The sequence below is a fragment of the Mus caroli genome, chromosome 3 (genome assembly GCF_900094665.2).
Source record: "Mus caroli chromosome 3, CAROLI_EIJ_v1.1, whole genome shotgun sequence".
In the NCBI taxonomy this organism is placed as follows: domain Eukaryota; kingdom Metazoa; phylum Chordata; class Mammalia; order Rodentia; family Muridae; genus Mus; species Mus caroli.
Genome location: NC_034572.1, coordinates 26,015,992 through 26,029,547, shown reverse-complemented (window position 1 = coordinate 26,029,547; position 13,556 = coordinate 26,015,992). Strand labels below are relative to the sequence as shown.

At 43.8% G+C, this 13,556-nt stretch overlaps 1 protein-coding gene and 1 pseudogene across 6 annotated transcripts in view; one reads left to right on the top strand and one right to left on the bottom strand.

The window, feature by feature from the left end:
• Window positions 1-6,263: 6,263 nt before the first annotated feature.
• Window positions 6,264-8,467, bottom strand: LOC110291084 (annotated as a pseudogene).
• Window positions 8,468-12,050: 3,583 nt separating this feature from the next.
• The window catches only part of Phc3 (polyhomeotic homolog 3), a 68,955-nt gene continuing 67,449 nt past the window's right edge, over window positions 12,051-13,556 (top strand). For all 6 annotated transcript variants that reach the window (XR_002377487.2, XM_021157280.2, XM_029474910.1 and 3 more), the window contains exon 1: window positions 12,051-12,103. Coding sequence is in view for 5 of the 6 variants with exons in the window: in XM_021157280.2 (XP_021012939.1) it covers window positions 12,090-12,103 (14 nt within the window). In the remaining variant the exon portion in view is untranslated. The remainder of the gene's footprint in view (window positions 12,104-13,556) is intronic.

Below are 13,556 nucleotides of genomic sequence, written 5' to 3'. Positions count from 1 at the left end.
TGTGTGTGTGTGTGTGTGTGTGTGTGTGTGTGTGTGTGTTTGCTCCTGTGCACAGGGAGATAAGAAGATGCCCTCAAGAGCTCATCCTCAGGCAACCTTCAACCTTCTTCCTGGGGACAAGGTTTCTCACTGAACTGGAACTTGCCAGAGATCTGATAATTTCCATCTTCCCAGAATTAGAATTACAAGTGTGTACTCCCATGGTGCTTGGCTTTTTAATGTTGGTTCTGAGTATTGAACTCAGGCCCCCATGCTTGCAAGACAACTACTTTATTGTCTGAGCTCTCTCCCAGTCTGTTTGGAGTCTTTCAAACAAGCTGGAAGTTATTTTGTATTATTTAGGTCACTTCTTCAATGTTAATATGAATCTCAGTAGCCAGGCAGTGGTGGCGCACGCCTTTGATCCCAGCACTAGGGAGGCAGAGGCAGGCGGATTTCTGAGTTTGAGGCCAGCCTGGTCTACAGAGTGAGTTTCAGGACAGCCAGGGCTACACAGAGAAACCCTCTCTCGAAAAACAAAAAACAAACAATATATATATATATATATATATATATATATATATATATATATATATATATATATATCTCATTTGGGTCTCAGATCCTCCATTTCAAACCAGTTTCACATGATGCTAATTTGCCAATCTACACATTACAGTTTGAGGGATTTTAAAAAAGAACCACTTATAAAGTCCAGAGCTGCCAGATGGCTGGTCTTTTATAACAGAGTGGGTTTTCATTCTTTGATACAATTTAAACAGAGTTAATTCCAAAAGCTCTTATCTTCGAGCTTTTGAAAACAGAAACTAAATAATGAAACAAAGTAACAATAAAGCAGGGTGTGGCTGCACAGGCCTTTAGTTCCAGCACTCAGGAGGCAAAGACAGGCTAATGTCTGAGTTGGAGGCCAGCCTGGTCTACAGAGTGAGTTCCAGGACAGCCAGGGCTACACAGAGAAACCCTGTCTTTAAAAAAACAACAAACAAACAAAAAGAATAAAAGAAGTGAAAATGGCATAAATTTGAAATAGAGACTTTGCTCAGCTTCTGAGAACAGAAAACAGGCCCGTTTAAGGAAGAATGGTTGCAAACACAGAAGCCTTTTCTAGGGTGGGAAAGAAATGGTAGCTCCCTTCCCTCTCCTCTCCTCCCCTTCTTTTCCCTTCCCTTCCCTTCCCTTGTGCTGGGGATTTAACTCAGGACCTTGTTTATGCTATGTTTACCACTTAGTTGAATTTTGTACTTTAAAAAAGGAATTGTTTAAATAATTGTTTAAATAATACCAAGAAATATCAGTTGCTGGCAGATATCAGTACATTTGAGGTCAGACTGATCTACATTGTAAGACCCTATCTATAAATAAATAGAGTTACTGTATGTCCATTAGATACAATTTTTTATATTAATATGACATTTTAAAAATTATTTTTACATATTCACTTTACATCCAGCTCACTGCTCCCCTCCCGGCCACCGCCTCTCACAATCCTGCCCTCCATCCCACCTCTGCTTCTCCTCCAGGGAATCCCCCCAACCTGGCACATCAAGTCTCTTTGAGGCTCGAGGCTGGGCGCATCCTATCCCACTGAGTCCAGTTAAGGCAGCCCAGCTAGAAGAACATATCTATGTACAGGCAACAACTTTTGGCATAGCTCCCTGTTCCAGTTGTTTGGAACCCACATGAAGGTCAAGCTGCACATCTGCAACATATGTGTGGGGAGGCCTAGGTCCAGCTTGTGTATATTCTTTGGTTCAGTCTCTGAGAGCCCCAAGGGCCCAGGTTAGTTAACTCTGTGAAGTTCCTATCCCCTTCGGGGCCTGCAATCCTTCCTCCTATTCTTCCATAAGAGTCCCAAAGCTTCCTCCATTATTTGGCTGTGGGTATCTGCATCTGTCTGAGCTAGTTGGTAGGTGGAGACTCTCAAAGGACAGCTCCTGTCTGCAAGCATAACAATCTATGATTAATAGTATGACAGATTGGTGCTTGCTGGCTCAAGTTTAGCTGGCTATTGGTTGTCCATTCCCTCAGTCTCTGTTCCATGCCCTGTCCCTGCATTTCTTGTGGACAGGATAAATTTTGGGTAGAAAGTTTTGTGGGTAAGTTGATGTCTCTATTGCTCCATGGGGTCCTGCCTGGTTAAAGGAGGTGACTTCTTCCATGTCCCCAACACTGTGAGTCACCCCACTGACTCTTGGGCATCTCCCTTATTCCAAGCCTCTGTTTCTGGATATGAACCTCCCTACCTCCTAAACCCTGTCCATTGCTGATTTAGATGAATTCTCATGGTCATTTGGTCATCTCTCCTGTCCTTTCCCACACCTGATCCTGAATTCCCAACTTCCCCTCCCAGTTCTCTCCCTCCATCTGCCTCCTAAGGGTATTCTGCATTTTGTGGTTAATATCCACTTATAAGTGAGTATATACCATGCATATCCTTTGGGAATGAGTACCTCACTCAGGATGATATTCTCACGATCCATCCATTTGCCTGCAAATTTCATGATGTCTTTTTTTGTTTGTTTGTTTTTGTTTTTGTTTTTTCGAGACAGGGTTTCTCTGTATGGCTGTCCTGGAACTCATTTTGTAGACCAAACTGGCCTCAAACTCAGAAATCCACCTGCCTCTGCCTGCCGAGTGCTGGGATTAAAGGCGTGCACTACCACTGCCCGGCCTTTTTTTTTTTTTTTTTAATAGCTGAGTAGTATTCTATTGTGTAGATGCACCACCTTTTCTTTATCCATTCGTCAGTTGAGGGACATGTAGCTTGTTTCCAGTTTCTAGCTATTATGGATAGAGCTGCTATGAACGTAGCTGAGAAAGTGTCTTTGTGGGGTGGTGGAGCATCTTTTGGGTATATGCCCGTGAGTGGTATAGCTGTCTTAAGGTAGAACTATTCACAGTTTTCTGAGAAACCACCAAATTGATTTCCAAAGTGGTTGTACAAGTTTGTACTTCCACAAGCAATGGAAGAGTGTTCTCTTTGCTTGCTCCACATCCTCACCAGCATGCTGTCCCTTCAGTTTTTGATCTTAGCCATTCTGATGGGTGTAAGATGGGACCTCAGAGTTGTTGTGATTTGCATTTCCCTGAAGACTCAGGACTGTGAACATTTCTTTACGTGCTCCTTGGCCATTCGAGATTCCTCTGTTGAGAATTTTCTGTTTAGCTCTGTGCCCCATTTTTAAATTGGATTATTTGGGTTGTTGGTATCTAGCTTCTTGAGTTCTTTATTCATTTTAGATATTAGTCCTCTGTCAGAGATACAACCTTCTTTTACTAAACTGAGAAATAATGTTTCTGCCCCCTAGTTGCTGCGGTCCCCTTGGAAAGGTCACACATCAAAACAACAGTTGAGCTGGGCAGTGGTGGCACATTCCTTTAATCCCAACACTCAGGAGGCAGAGGCAGGTGTATTTCTGAATTCAAGGCCAGTCTGGTCTACAGAATGAGTTCCAGGACAGCCAGGGCTATACAGAGAAACCCTGTCTCAAAAAAAAAAAAAAAAAAAAAAAAAAAAAAAACCAACAACAACAACAAAAAAGTTGAGATCATGTAATGATCAAAGCAATAGACCAACACCAATCCACCTGTAAATCCATGTAAAAAGGGAGAGGGAGTTAGTTATACAAGGCTAGGTTAGAGAACTAAAAAAGAAAATGGAACAGAAACTCTTTGATACGTAATCTCAGAAGACAGGTATGTGTGGCCTGAAACAGAAGCAGTTTGTTTCATTCAGAAGAGACGTTCCTCGGGACTAACATAAAAACCCTTATCAAACACCTTATCAGGAGCTAACTGAAAGAGCCCTTGTTGAAATGCAATGGTCTCGACCTAAGTTCAAAGACAGCCAGAAACCTTATTTCACACATGATAGGGTAAGGACTGTTATTAGCTTTTCCTACCTTGCTTTTCCTCAGCAGAAGGCAGGATTGATGAACTCCAAGACCCACAGCAGTCTAGAATCATAAGACTCTGAGCCCCTCCTCCCACACTGGGAACTTTTGATTTGAGAAATTCAATCAACTTTCAGTTCCTGTATAAAGCCTTCCTTGCATCTCAAACAGCCTGCCTTTATTGGTTGGCAATAAAAATCCTGAATATCAGCCTTTCACCCATTGAGTACATTTATTGAATGCACACACACACACACACACACACACACACACACACACTCCTGCAGTAGAGACCAAGGTAGGAAAACATAAACCTTACACTTAAGTAGCTCACAGTAGCAGAGCTCTGTCAATATTTGCTCAAAAGCATGTGATAAAGTTCAAGGTAATTCAGTGGGGGAAAGAATAGTTTCACTGTTGCTTTTAGACAAACGATTCTGAGACAATTAGCTAGCCATCCACACACAAAGGAGTGAAGCTAGAACTCTTTATATGCTGTTTATAAAAAATAACTTAAAACAGACCAAAGACCTAGATATAAGAGTTAAAATTATAAAATTCTTAGGAGAGACTGTAGTTAGCCTTTATTGATCTTGAAGTAGAGAATGATTTTTTTTAGATATGATTCCAAAACATAAGAAACAAAAGAAGCAAGAAGATCTGGCCTTGATGGTGAGTGCCTTTAATTCCAGCAGAGTCAGGTGGAGCTCTGAGTTTGAGGTCAGCCTGGTCTACAGAGTGAGTTCTAGGGATATACAGAGAAACACTGTCTAGAAGAGCCAAAACCAAATGAATAAACAAACAAACAAACAAATAACAACAAAACCAACCAATTGAAAAAAAAAAAAGAACTTCAGGGACAAAGGATTTGAAAGGACAGTTCTCAAAAAATACATAAAGGAAAATTCATTAGATATTAGTGAAATGCTAGTAAAATCCTGATGAAATACCTCTATACACCCATTAGTAGAAGAAGAGGGTGGGGGAGATGGCTTCTCCAGTTAAGCTTCCTGTGACCAAGTCTGAGGACCTGCACTGGATCCCCAAGTTCTTCAGATGGAAGGACAGAATCAACTTGTGCAAGCTGTCCACTGACCTCCAGATGTGTGAAAAGCTCATACAAAATAAATAGATAAATAAATAAATGCAATAAAGAAGTTGAGGCTGGGAGATATCTCTGTGATTCAGGAACTTGCTATGCAGGCAGGAGGGCCAGAGTTTGGATTCCCTGTATCCCTGTAAATGCCAGGCAGGCATGGCAGCCCACCTGTAAATTCCAGCCTTGGGAGGCTGCCTGCTCACGTACGCAACACTTCCAAACTCCCGAACAACAAAAACAATAACAAAACCCAAAATGTTCTTCAAATGACAAATAGATAAACAAAGATCTAGTAATCCGTATTATAGCATTCAGTAGCAAAAAAGGAACAACTCGCTGATACACATTAACAGTACACAAATCTTGAAAACAGTACATCAAAGAGATCTTACATTCTAGGCTGTATATTATATGATCCTTTTTATAGTAAATGTCCAGAATAGGCATTCCATAGAGACAGAAAGCTTGTTATTTGTTACCTGGAGTAGCAGAAGGCTGCGAGAGGAAAGATACATAATTAGCATGGGGTCACTTGTGGGGGCATGATAACAAAGTTTTGAAATTACAGAATGCTAATGATTATACAACTATGTGTATATACTTACATATATACACTTGGGCATATACTTTAAACAAATAAATTTTATGTTATGTGAATTATACTTCAATTTAAAAAACCACACATGATAAGTACTATAAATACTGAATACCACAGAAGCAGCTGATGCCATCCGGGAGAGCTAAAGAAGATGGTGTGCAGAATTTGAAGAGCAATACCGAAAGAAGCCGGTAGGTGGAGAAAGTGGGTCAACCTGTGTTGGAGCAAGGGTGAGCAGGCTCAGTGGGTCAAGGCCTAAGTCTGACCCCTGGACCCCACAGTGGAAGAAGAGAACTGACTGCTGGGGGTTAACCTCTGAACTCCACACGCAGTCTATAGCATCTGTGAGCCCACACACAAATAATTAATAAAATAAATTTTAAAGAAAAACCACGCATGCCAGTCCTGCCATTGAGTAACTGTGTGGCCTTGTTCAGGGGACTTAATCTTACTATGGTGACTACCCTTCTCTCCCAGATGAAGACTAAGATCTACGTCATGGCCTGCTGTGTACATTACATGGGATGGCCCAGGTAGAGTACTCAACAGGAGTCCAACACATGCTGCCTTTCTTCCTGGTCAGCATTTTCTTTCCTTTTTTAATTTTTTTATTATTATTATTTTTTTTTTTTAGTTAGAGACAAATCTTTATTTTTAACTCTGATCTATCAAATTAGCGTTTCCCACCAACTCGGGGAGCAGAGACTTCCACAGGCCTCACAGGCTTTTATTTAGGTGCTGCTTTTGTGGGGACCCCGGCAGCAGCCATTGCTGTCTTCTTTGATGCCTGCTTGGCATCTTTTTGTTTCCTTGACAGACCAGATAGCCCGCTTTCACTGAGCTTTCTAACTTCAAGTTTCTGATTCTTCTTGGCAGTTATAGTAGCAAGAGATACACCATTGTCGGCTAGCTGGAATTTAACTACACGGCGGTTCTTTTCTTTTGAATTTCTTCCTCCTGACTGTCCTTGCGTTTCCTTCTGTAGAGGACAGTCCAGTTTATCTGTCTAGGATTCCTTTTGAAAGTGAATACGGACTTGCATTTTGCATTGAGAAACTGGAAAACCGTTTAGTCGGTCCTGGAGTAGCACCATGTCTGGGGTAGATCTTATAGCTGCTGAAACTGCATAGCTTGACCTTCACGGTGATAGCTGTCGGCCTGCCGGGGGAAGACCCTCTGCAGTATTTTCTTACTGCTAATTTCGGTGGATCTGATGGTGACTGTAAAGGCAGAGTAATGGGAAGGCATTCTTTGTGTCTGAATGGTGAGAAATTTGATGAGACTGAAGGCTAAGGCAGCAAGAGGCAGACACTGGAAGATGATTTTGAATAAAAAGACTATCTTAGAAAAGGTCTTTTAGGATTTATTCCTGAGAGATGCAGAAATCAGCTGACATTTGGGGGAGGAATAGAGAGTTGATTCTTTAGAGGTAGCCCAGAGTGAACTAACTGTTTCTATATGACCTCAAGAGAGGATGTGGTTTGTTAACTTTAGTGAGTACAAGCCAGTGCCTGGCATTTTGTTTTTGTTTAATTTTTATTTTATTTTAATTTTTTAAAGATTTGTTTATTTTTTGTATATATGAGTATGCTGTAGCTGTCTTCAGACACACCAGAAGAGGACATCAGATCCTGTTACAAACGGTTGTGAGCCACCATGTGGCTGGGAATTGAACTCAGGACGCCTGGAAGAGCAGTCAGTGATCTTAACTGCTGAGCCATCTCTTCAGTTCTTAATTTTATTTTTTGACACATGCTGGCTGAAGATGACCTTGAATTTCTGGTCCTTCCACTTCTACTTCATGAGTTCTGGGAATGCCACGCCCATCTACCCTTTTCCAAATATTGAGTTACCTGGAACATATCCTAGCCCTGTTACAAAGAGTACTCTGCTTCTGGGCTCTAACAAAACTACCTTGGGCCTAAACTCTGTTGTAGAATGAATAATCTGGTTAAGCCAGTTTTCTGTTACTATAACAAAGTAGCTGAGATAAGTAACTTATAAAGAAGGAAATGGCTTGTGATTTCAGAGGTTTGAGTCTGCGCTTACTCGGGACATATGCTTTTAGGTCTGTGGTGAGGTGGAATATCATGGCAGAAGTGTGAAGGTCCTGACTGGGACAGAGTGAGAAGGAGAGAGAGAAAGAGAGATAGAGAAGGAGAGCTATAAAGAAAAAAAGAGTGAGAGAGATCCACAGGGAATGGTGCTGCCCTTTCCACATCAATTAATTTAATTAAGGCAGCCTACAGACAAACCCAGAGGCCAACCTAAAGTAGACAATTCCTTACTGAAGTTCTCTTACCACAATTTAGGGGTTTTTGTTTGTTTGTTTGTTTTGTTTTTGATTTTTCGAGACAGGGTTTCTCTGTGTAGCCCTGGCTGTCCTGGAACTCACTCTGTAGACCAGGCTCAGAAATCTGCCTGCCTCTGCCTCCCAAGTGCTGGGATTAAAGGCGTGCACCACCTAAATTGCCTAGAAATTTAGGTTGTGTCAAGTAGACAATTAAAGTTATCCCAGCTGGTGATGGTGGAGGTGGTATAAAATGACAGCAGATTTGCATTCTGGTAAATTCATTGTGCCCATGGGGGTGGGGATAGGGATTAGTTGAAGGTGGAGCAGAATGGATTTTAGGGGTTCACAGGTGATGGTACTGGCAGAAATAAGAACTGAAATTGGCTTCATTCTAAAGCTCTGCTTCTCAAAAACGTTTCTGGGATGCCGCAATGATAAATGCACACCATGTAAAAAGGCTGAGGAGAAACAGGGCTTCACGGAATCTTTGAGAGCCTCGTGAGTACTTTATCTACTTGCACTGAGGTCTCATGGCACATGCGAACAACACGTATGAGGGGGGTGTGGAAGGGAACCATACGCATTCTGCGATGACCATGGATCCAGTGGATCACATGACATCTAAATGCCCTTGCAGCGGATCACATGACACCCAAGCGCCCTTGCAGCCGATCTCCTGCTCTGTGCTGTCATTATTCATCACCTGAGGAGAAACAGCTAACAGTGTCTACTGTACATTGCCACCCACGTGTACACAGAGGAAGATAAGACGGAGAAGCACGTGACTGACAGGCTGGTCATTCGCAAGAGTGTGTGAGAGGTAGCAGGCTATAGAAACATTTTTTGTTCCTTTAGTATTTGAGTTTGGTGATAGCACCTTCCTTTCAAGTAAGAGAAGGTAAGTCCATACACTTTTATTCTAACATGTAGAATGACATTTTATGCTGCATTCACTCAAATACACAGTTCTTCATTTGCCTTAACTAGTATATAAAGCTTTCCAAAGGGCCTTAAGGAGTTTTAGTAGACCTGAAACAGATACAAAATAATTTTTTAAAATTGTTATCAGATTTGAAAAAAGGATGAAAAGAGACATTTTAAGCCCACACAGGAAATGATATTCTCCCTTCTGAGGTTAAATATAGTTCTCATTCAACCACATCGTGCTTTAAGACGGGCTTATAGTAAGTAGTACTGCGTTTCTCAGTTATTGAGTGATGGCTATTTTTGGTTGTCAGCTTAACCACATCTGGAATTAACTAAAACCCAGTGGCTAGGTACACCTTTGAGGGATTTTTTTTCTTAATTAATCCCATTTGAAGTTGGAAGACCCACTTTTAATTTGAAACTTTGAAGGGGGAAGATCCACTTTCAATCTGGGTCACACGCTCTGCTGGAAGTCTATGTAAAGACATGGAAAAAGGACGCTCTCTGCCTGCTTTGTCCTCAGTCTTGGTTGGCCAGGCCATTCCTTCACTGGCATTAGAGGTGACTTCTTTGGGATGCCAGTGTATACTGGTGATCAGCTGAGACACCCAGCCTTGTGGACTGAACAACTACTGGATTCTTGGAGCCTCTGTTGTAGACAGCATTGTTGGACCACAGCCTGTAAGCCACTCTAAGAAGTCCCCTTTCTCTCTCTCACACAGAGAGGTCACAAAGGTTGCACCTCATGTGAACAGCTGAACTTGGTAAAGTAGGGTTCACCTAGGTGGTACTGGTTTTGAAGCATGATGGGGTCATGGCACTGGGAAAGTCCAGGAGAGGCCATTGGTGAAGGTGCAACCTCAGCAGCAGTTGAAGGCTCAGGTCTGAAGGGGTCACGAGGAAAGTAGAGGCTTGGCACCAAGAAGAGAGCCTCAGATAGGCTGTTGGTTGAAAGTGCAGCCCAGTTGTGGTAGAAGACACCAGCATTTTGCAGATGCCAGTACCATGAGATGATTAGCAAGAACAACAGCAACCATGGAGTTAGCTGGATACTGGAAGACAGGTTGTGTTGCTGCTGAAGGTGGAGCCAGAGACTTGATCCAGGCTCTTAGGAGGAGCTCAGGAGATTGTGAGTGAGTCTGAGACATCAAATACTGTGCTATTTATACAGTTGGAGCTTGGTTTGGGTTTGATTTGATTGTGCTCTGGGTCCTCCTTCTTGAAGTAAGGAGGTTTTAAACTTATTTCTGATTTTATAGGCACCCACAGAGACATTAGGTTTTTAAAAGACTTTGGATTTTAAAAGAGACTGGATATTTTAGAAAGCCTGGATTTGTAAGTGTTTGAATTTTTAAAGGCTATGAGACTTTCTAAGTTTGTAAAATGTTTTATATTGTGATGTCTTTATGTGTGATCTCAGGGATGGGAAAGAAAGGAAAATTTGTGGCTTAACAGTGATGTGTTTCTGTGTCAAATTGCTAAGGGGTCAGTTGTACTGTCTAGTTTTATGCCAACTTGACACAAGGCTAAAGTCATTGGAGAGGAGGGAGCCCCAACTGAGAAACTATCTTAATAATATCAGTGTGTAGGCAAGCCTGTAGGGCATTTCCTTAGTGATCAATGTGGGCAGGCCCCACCTATTGTGGCTGGTGATCCTGGTTCTGTAAGAACATAGACTGAACAAGCCAGTAAGCAGCAGCCCTCCATGGCCTCTGCATCAGCTCCTGTCCTGCTTCAGTTCCTGTTCTGACTTCCTTTGGTGATGAACGGTGATATAGAAGTGTAAGCCAAATAAACTCTTTCTCCCATGACCTGCTTTGGGGATGGTGTTTCATCACAGCAATGGAACCCTGAGACATTGAGATTAGTGTACTTCATCTCAGGAAACAGGAGACACTGTTTACGATCACCATGCTTCTTTCTCAGTCAAGAGCAACAGAGATTTGCTTATTTCTTGGATCTATGAAGCAAAGTTGCACTGTGTATGGATGTCTACAAAATCCACTTTTCAGACTATTTTGGATACATATCTTTAATGTTTTATAGTTGTAGTTAACTTTTGTTTTCTCTCTCTCTCTTTCTTTCTTTCTTCTTTTCTTTCTTTCTTTCTTTCTTTCTTTCTTTCTTTCTTTCTTTCTTTCTTTCTTTTTTTAAACACAGTCTTACATATCCCCGGCTAGCCTTAAAATTTCTGTTAGACCTGAGGAGGGGAAAAACATTTCCACAACTGTCTGATTAAGCAAGCTATACTTAGACTGGCTAAAGGCTGCCTCACCCAAGTTCGGATTTCAGAAAGCAGCCCCTCACTGGCTTTTGAGGTCTCTTTTGTGGGGCAAGGATTAGGGTTGATAGATTACAGCTGTTGAGAGTGTTGGCTGTTAGCACCAGGATTGGCTGTTAGCACCAGGACAGAAAAATGGGGAGGGACTCAGGGCTCAAGACCAGCTGTGAGGTATACAAGGGGAAGACACTATGTGGAAGGGAAGTCATCAGAGGTGCTCAGGAGTTTAGCAAGGCAAAGGAGTATACATCATGGGGTTACAAATTCAGCAGAGGTTGAAAAGCATGGTTTGCAGGATATCTTAAGTTCAGGAAACAGAAGCTTACAAGGTATGGGGACACCATCCCCAAAGCAGGACATGGGGGAAATGGTTTATTTGGCTTACACTTCTATAGCACCATTCATCACCAAAGGAAGTCAGAACAGGAACTCAAGCAGGGCAGGAACCTGGAGACAGGAGCTGATGCAGAGGCTGTGGAGGGCTGCTGCTTACTTGTCTTGTTCAGTCTGCTTTCTTATAGAACCAGGACCATCAGCCCAGGGCTGCCCCCAACCACAAGGTATGGGGTTTCTGCTTTACATTATATAGCCTAGGATAACTTTGAATTTTTATTCAAAACAACACTTCCTAAGGGCCTAGCCTTGTCTGGTTTATGTGGGGCTGGGTAGTGAACCGAAGACTTGATGCACGTTTCTGAAAGTATTCTAGCATCTTCTACATTTCCAGCGCTAAGCAGAACTTTTTCTATATTCGTCGCAGACCCCGGGCTAAGACAAAGATTCTGAGCCATAGAAATAGAGGGTGTCTGGGAAGGATCACTTATGGAAACACAGGCCAACTCACAGAGAGAACTGAGGTGGGAGGGAGCCTGGCAGTCGCTGGCCTCACGTGACCTCTGCGCCCCTCCGCCCCCCAGATCCCGCCCCTCGGCTCTTGGCTCTTGCAAGGGGGAAAAGGAGGCGCATGCGCACTCCGTGTTAGTGATGGAGGAGAGAAGATGGCGGAAGCGGAGTGAGTGACTTGCTGGTGACTGATGTCGTAACCGGGGGGGAGCGAGTGAGGGCTGCGACACGTTCCCCCGAGGCAGCTCTTGGGGCTCCGAGGCTGGCGGTGCAGGGCGGAGGCGAGGCGGGAGCCACGGCGTGGTGGAGAAGCCCGGCTGTGGGAGGAGGATGGCAGGTCCAGCCAGCCTCCCCCCGGGAGTGCGTGCTGCGCCGTGCGGTCCCGGGGCTGTGTGATCCTAAGCGCACGGCTACCCGGGGGACCCGGCTCTCCCGGCTCTCCCGGGACGCGAGCCCTGCGGCGCTCGGCCGGGGCTGTCATTCCAGCCGCGGGCCCCGCCGAGGTGTGTCCGGCTGGGCAGGCGCCGCCGGGCCTCCGCGCTGGCTCCTGCGGGCCCGTAACCGTCTGTCCGACCGTCCGTCCGTCCGTCCGTGCGGCGGAGGCGCAGGGAGGCGGCCGGACAGCGGCTGCGGCCCGCGGGGCCGAGGCTCCCCACCTCCCCGGCCTTTCCTTGCAGTCCCCCTCCGGGCTCGGGCTGCGGCGGCGAGCCTCCTTCCCTGGAGGGCCGCATTCTTGGGTAGCGCTGTGATGCTATGCTCAGTTGGCGACTTGAAACTTCAGGTTCCCGGGTAGGCCTCTGGAGTGCCAGAGCTGAACGCGGCAAGTATTTCCGTGCCAAGCCCGTGCGCTCCCCGAAAGTGTTCTTTTGTACCAGGCCTCGAAATGTAGTTGCACTCATCCAATGTTTAGAATTACTGTCTAGGTTCCCTGACCATTTTTGGTTCGTCAGAACTCCTTGTCTTCTTCGCACGCCTTTGGGCTTTGAGAGCACAGCTGAGCAGAATAAGACTTTGAAAGGCCAGGGTTTACGGTGGTATCTTGGATGCCATTGGTCCCAAAGTGTTATGACACGCAGTAGTTTCATCAAGATTTTACCTTACTGCTGATTGAGTGTAGTATTGAGCAGGTACCATATGATGCTGTGGTTTGCAAAGGGTTGTCGAAGGTGGGAATGAATGCCAGTTGGTTCAACTTTTATTTCTCAGGAGAAAAAGACAGACAAGGAAGGAGGAATCTAGTGAATTCTCGTGTGGGTTTCTGAGCCTGGGGTAACAGCTACTGTGGTTTTAGTTTGTAACAGCATGGAAGCCCTTAGAGGCTTGACTTTATTAAAGTATAGATTTCTCAGTGGGTAAAAATTTGTACCACAACATAAATGACATAAGATCATAATATTGGAGGGAAAAGATTAGAAAGTTTGGTACAAAAGTGTACTTTACTGGTTGTACATTGGAAGCTGAATAAATTATAATCCATACCCCCAAATTTTAGAGCAATTTTCTGTGGGGGGAAAAAGATTTTTGTAAAGATGTAAGAAATTGCTTATATTTGCTACTTTATTTCTTTATTTCTTATTTATTACTTAAGTGGACTAATCTGGTATCAAGCTAAACTTCTGACA